Here is a 6,857-nt window from a genome sequence, read left to right as displayed (position 1 = left end):
GAGATGAAGAAGACACTATTTTTTTCTTTTAAGGACTAACTGCACCAATGGAGCTAGAGGTTGAAGACTAAGAAGTCAGAATTTCAAAGCTGAGGACAAGATTATCAAAGATACTAAAGGTTAGGGACTAACATGCAAACATACTTTGACTGCAATTTTCTCAAAATAAAGAAGTTCACTTTCTTGATATGACAACCCTCTTTCAATGTGCTATTTTGCATCCACAGTTGACTCTCTCTGCTACATTTCATAGAAGCCATACATTGACGGTGTTCAATTCAACCAGTAAAAGCTACTATGACTGGAAGATTCTACAAAGTATTGAGTCATACTTGAAAATCTTGCCGGATCTAATGAGTGCTTTGAAAGTTTCGAAAAAGGATCTTGATTCTCATGAATCGACTGCTTGGATTTGAAGGGGGTCATTGATAATGCCCTATCTCAGCAGACGAATGGGTAAGTTTGTGTCAAGATTACAATGTATATAACTTTTAAAAAAATTTCATGCATAATATTTTGTTTTGTGTTGTTTCTTAGTCATGATTGCGGGATACTTATAATTTTATACGCGTTAGATATCCTCCGTAAAGGCAGAGATTCCATACCGCATAAATTCGATGCTAACAAGCGTAGACTAAATTTGCCACACTACTCTACAAATATCGAGAGATCTATGTGAAGAGGGCAATGCAACCTACAAAGGGGGAGATGATTGTCATAGAATGAAACTTGAAATTACATTTATGATGCTTTAGTTTTTAACTTTTATGAATATTACACTCCAACTTTTTGTCCTTTTTAATATTTTCTGCTCAATGAAAGTGATTGTAATGAATACTAACTTGTGGGCGTAATGTCTAATTCGCAATACATGAATGTAACATGTGTCAGTTCATAATATCTCGTTATTTGGTTACATATTATTGCAATGGGTTACAAATTTGGTGGAAAATGTCACATATTTATATACACAAGTCAATGTGTGTCATGGTTGCAACCATAACTGTTTATGCTTACCCGATGTCTATTGTGATTCTCCAGGTCACGTGTGTGATGTCTCGTGACCAAATGAAATAAACAGATGCCATAGGCCACATGTTATAGCACAGGTTTTTCGGCATGTGAATGGCGCAGTTGTGCCCATCGTCCTTGATGTCCAGTAGTTCAGATATTTTTATTATTATTGTTATTTTTTAGTTTAATTTCTTCGATAGTTATGGTGGTCTATGTGGCCGACGGTTGCTATGGCGGTTTTTTATGGTTGTGGTGGTGTGTGGGGGTGTAGTGGTTGCTATGGATGTGATGTTGCAGTTATGGGATGGCAACAGGGACATGTGTAGTGGTGGTGAGATGGTGGCTCAGCTAGCGGAGATGGTGAGTTAATGGCAATGGTAGAGTGTAAAGGAAGAGTGTGACCCATTATTAGAGTATTGTGACCAATAAATAATCCGTGACTTAAAAGAATGCGTGATTATGACTAAATTTGAAATCGTAATGAGAATTGTTGAGTTGTGACCATATAATTCGATGATTTGTGATTGAAAAATAACTTGTGGCCAACTAATTTGATAATTTGTGAACGAGAAATAATATGTGACTAATTAATTTGATAATTTTTAATCGTGAAATGACTTGTGACCTATAAAAATTATTATTTGTGACCGATAAATAAATTATAACCTATAAATATGTTGATTTGTGATCGATCAATAAATTTCATAAATTTTTTTATTTGAAACCTTGAAATAATTTGTGACTAATTAATTTGATAATTCGTGACCAAATAATTTGTAATCAAAAAATTTTTGCCCCCTTCCCCCCCCCCCCCCCGCCACACACACGATTTTTGAATTTTGAAACTTAATACCTAAGAATTGCTTTGTTGCATACTTAATAGCTGATATATGATTTTTTTTCCTTCTTGGTATCGACATCTAGTTAATAGATATGGACTTATTGCGGAGTCTAAAAGGCAAGCATTAGAAGAACGCAACTATTTTCCTTCTAAAATGACCTCAGTGAAAAGGCAGATTGATTATCTTTCAAAAAACTTTGTGTAACAGGTTTATCTCTAAATCTGTTAAAATTCTTAGAGATTCACATTTTTCAGCGAGTTGGCATCGATCAACTTGTGTGCCCAGATAGGCTTTTGTACCTACCAGTAAGAACCTAAAAAGTCTTAACTTTAGGTATATCACCACATTGCCAAGTACAATTTTTCTTTCTTGAGCTTTGAATTTTTGGACGTTGTTTAGAATAGTATATTAGGTGGTGTATTATAAGTTAAAAATTAATTTCACAGAGTAATATATTAACTCAATTAAAAAATTGAAAATATCTTAAGTATTCTCTTTAGAATTGAGTTAGTTGTATATTCATGGTGTACAAATAGTTTGACACCCTTTGAGGTGTCAAAATCGAAATAATTGATTAGAATAAGTGTTGTTAAAATCAATAGTAAAATTGTGTATTTTCAAGGAGTTAAGCAAAGCTGTCAACCATAGTGTAAGTATAGGAAATTGTTCTCTTTATTAGTTTAGACCGAGCATTGAATATTTTTCCTTTATATGATATTTTTTAATATATTAGTAGATTTTTTTTATTGCAGTGTTATACAATATGCTTAATGAAGCTATATATATAATTCAATAGGTTACATCCATTAAGCAAATTTATAAATAAGAATAGTATGGGAAAGAAAAAAAGAAGAAGAATACTAGGGAATTCCACAAACGGGTTATGCTACAAGTACCAAATAGATTATCTAATGGTTTATTGAATTGACAAGTGACGGCCCCTATTGGAGGGGGCGGCTGTGGACAATAGGGGCCACCACTTGTCAATTCGATAATCTATCTGGTAGTAATAGATTAATTCTTCCACAAAATGTGTGGCTGTTTTGACTTTGAGGCAGAAGTTGGTGGGGTAGTTGGCACTTGGTAGCTCCCATTAATCAATCACAAGTCCAGGGATCGAATTTTAATGGTTTGATTTTTGAAACAACTCAGGAAAAACCGGCCAGGCTGATATGGGGATTTACTTAAAAACCTGCCGGTTTGTCCGTACTTTCAATTAATTCAACCGGCACGGATTGGTGCGGGGTTTGGCAGGTTCCTTATCGAGTCAGATTTTAAAACTATGGTTCCTACTGGAAAATTATCAACAATTAATCACATATATCAACGTGGGCGGTGGTGGCAGTGAGATCAGTTGCCCCAATATTAAAATTCAATTCCAAAATCATAAACCTAGATTTTTCAAGATTTTGCACTAGATTTTCAAAAAAACATTATAATATTCAATTTTACCTGCAATTAAAATTTTGTGAAATTTGCCCCTATATTTAGCCCTCGTTTGGCCCCCATTAAATTAAATTACATTATATTTCATTTTTCTCTCTCCTATTTTCAACCACACAATCTTCCATAAAATAATATTACATGTAAATCGAAAACTTTTTTTTTTCTTTTTCAACCATTCATTTTTAAAAAAAATACTATTCCCCCCATTTTCATTTTCAGAAAATGGGGGCCAAACGGGGGCTTATTCTATTCTAGCTCCGTTCCTATATATCAATAATTTTTTTTTTTCTTTCTCAACCATAAAGAGAAGAGATACCCTACCCCTATCCCTCTCAGGGGAGTTGTCTCGGCCATGTGAAAGATGTGCCAAGGCCAAGCAATACTTGGTGTTGAACAGAGTACATTTTATCCAAATATGTGAGAGGCAAACAGCATACGATATTACGATTTGACAACAAGTCATATTTTGTGGGAGCCATTTTGAGCCACTTTATTAACTTGTAAAAAGAGAGTCAGCGACAGGTTATAGAGGGAAAAAGGATTCTAAAACTGGGGGCATGAATTGGAGGTAGTCGTGGACTCTCTCTTTACCTTTCTCTTCCTATGATATACACATTTGAGATGCTTTCTCAAACGTTGGTTTTCTGTGTGGCTCTCTTTTCTTATCCCTACCAACAATCCCAGGCCTAGCCCTTTTTATTATATTCACAAATATGTATAGCATGAAGGGTTTATCTCTTCAACTAGTCACTCAATTTCTAAAAAAAAATATGTCGAATCAAGAAAATGGCATGCCCGAAGAAATGCAACCGTGGACAGAACTAAAATTACCTGATCTGTTGAGTACTGACACCATTCGAGAACTTCATGCAGCCATTGAAAGTGAATGGGATTCCTCAAGGCGATCAGCGTGCCAGATAGCAGCTGGACGAGCGTTGTGGAAGCACGCGATCCACGATCCACTCGCAGAGCTGTTTGCAGGAGAGACATACATGAGAAGCATTTATGAAAAGATTAAGAAAGACCGGCTTAACAATGCCAGAGAAATTTCGGGGGTGATTGTTGCTGTTCGAACCCTTTGGTTCGATTCAAAGCTTGAAGCAGCTCTCAGTTCCTTTGGTGGTGGAACAGCACAAGTTGTCCTCTTAGGTGCAGGTGAGTGCCAAAGCTCATAACATTTCAATATAGAAAATCAAGATATTTCCTTTCGCATCTGTTTAATTATCAAATTTGCATAATAAACATGCCATAAGGGAGCTTCAAACATGAGTGCTTGGTTATTCGCAACCGGCCTTAGTATCTGCTAACACACATGGCTCAGCTATTTTGTGTTTGCCCATTTCAAGCTCAATATACACAAGATAGCAAGTGAAAAAGAAATACATAACTCTCAAGTTGCATAAAGTTACAGAATCAAACATTTGGGGCATTTTATCATGCGGTTGAGATTTTGTATATCAACTGATATGTTCACAAGATCATGGATTTCAATAAGCTATTCTTGTATGCTATATTTTAATTTTGAAGATATTTGCATTTCATTTAGACTATACTGTTCTGGCAACACATATCGTGCAGTAGATATTTGCATTTCATTTATAGAATATGAATTATGAAGTACAGGCGTTGAAGAGGAACAGGGGATAGGAGATCATATACAAGATGACTGGCTTGAAAAGCTTCAAATGTCAGGATTTGAGCCAAAGATGAATACAGTCTGGGTTTTAGAGGGCATCCTCTATTATCTCCCACACTCTGATGCCATGAAGGTGCTAAAAAGTATTGCAGACAAATGCAATCTTACACACACAGTGCTCTTAGCAGACTTCATGAACAAGCAAGCAACCACACTATCCAACTCCATCTTTCAATTCTACAGTGATTGGCCTGATCAGTTACTGCCATCTCTAGGATTTTCTGATGTGACGCTTTCTCAGATTGGTGATCCAGATGCCCATTTTGGCCTGTTGCAAGATCCACTAAATTTGTTCAACAAGTTACGCAATTTGCCGAGATCAATTCAAACTCACCCAGATGATGGAACACCATGCTGTCGCTTGTATTTGTTACAAGCTTCTGGCTCACCTAGTCAAACCATTTCTTGAGGCAAGTTAGCAATAGTTTTTACATGATATACATATCAAACTACGACTTTTACAATATAGATGTAGGTGATATTGCTTGTTACTTTTGTTTATAGGTTCAGTAACACAAATTGGCAGGCAACAGAACAGCATATAGACTTATCACTCCAAAAAGTCATATGACAATAATCAACTAGTATGCAAGCACCAAATCTAAGACAATAAGAAAATGCGGCGGAGAAAAGGAGCTACATGCCTAACCTTGACAACATTTATGCACAATGCCTATTCCCAAATTGGAAATCCATGACCTCACTACTCTTTGGCATGGGAGCAATGCCCTCTAAATATTATATACTTCTCACTCTTATAAATCATGAAGTGTACTAGGACATTTTCATGTGGTGGAGATTCTTCCTTTGCATATCAAATAGAATTCACAACATTTTCCTGATGGTTCCCCTTTACTGCAATTCACCACGTCATAATTTAAACTGATATATTAAACCAAAAGGCACTATTATTCACATAAAGTATGCTTGAACGGAACGGCTATCAAAATAAAATCTTTCAGCATGTAATTTGGAAATTCTAGATTACAGCTAAGTGATCATCCGGTTTGTAACTTGATATTTTTTCTAAAAATAGTCAGACCTGCACGGTCTTTTCCTGAAATTATTAATTACCCGTCAAGTCGAGTAACATGCCTCAAAATAAGAACTTTACAATGTAAAAGGCATCCGTATAAAAAATAATGATTAAAAAAATAAAAGACTTGTATAGTTTCAGAGATGCATCTGAGTGTGACGGTCACTGCATTTCAGGAATCAAACTCATGGATTTATATAAAGTATTTAATGGGTTGTATCACTAAAATCATAGAGTTTCACAAGGAAAAAGGTAATATAAATAATGCAAGTTACAACATAGGCACAAAACAATGTCACTTTCATGACCTAGTTAGAAGTGTTAAGACGTAGCAGCTTACAAAGTTCTTATTGCATCACCAGTGCATGCCTCTGTGTTTGTGTGTGTGTGTGTGTGAGAGAGAGAGAGAGAGAGAGTTGTATAAGGTGTTGGTAGGGGAGAGGCGGGGGGGGGGGGGGGACCTGAAAAAGCATAAACTTATGAATCTCCATTAGCATAACATCATTTCATTTTTTTATCAACGTCACATTCACAGAAAAATCACATGTAAATGGCAGTATGTGTACAAAATATGGGAATTAAAAATTGAACAGGAAATAATTAGAACTGCAAAAGGGAAGAACTAGCAAATCGAGGCCCGTGTATAAACACAGTGTCCTTGAAACAGACTCGTTCCCTCACCAAAAGTGCTTGAAGTTTTTATATGCGTCTGTCGCTCAGAATACAATGGAAAAACTTGTAGAAATTGAGCACTAAATTTCTACATTGCGAACTAAGTTTGTATTTGACTATTGAGACTCTGGACAGAAAGTATTGCAGACAG

The 6,857-nt window shown here is 35.8% G+C and overlaps 1 protein-coding gene across 1 annotated transcript; it reads left to right on the top strand.

The window, feature by feature from the left end:
- The first annotated feature begins 3,768 nt into the window (after positions 1 to 3,768).
- Positions 3,769 to 5,840, top strand: LOC111389061 (putative S-adenosyl-L-methionine-dependent methyltransferase MMAR_1058). The gene is given in 3 exon segments (XM_023013917.1): positions 3,769 to 4,571; positions 4,905 to 5,408; positions 5,503 to 5,840. Coding segments are annotated over 2 exon segments (1,059 nt in total). The 5' UTR covers positions 3,769 to 4,015; the 3' UTR covers position 5,408; positions 5,503 to 5,840.
- The last annotated feature ends 1,017 nt before the right edge of the window (positions 5,841 to 6,857 follow it).

This window comes from Olea europaea, unplaced genomic scaffold, assembly GCF_002742605.1.
Source record: "Olea europaea var. sylvestris unplaced genomic scaffold, O_europaea_v1 scaffold555, whole genome shotgun sequence".
Classification (NCBI taxonomy): Eukaryota; Viridiplantae; Streptophyta; class Magnoliopsida; order Lamiales; family Oleaceae; genus Olea; species Olea europaea.
This window is presented reverse-complemented; position numbering and strand designations above follow the sequence as displayed.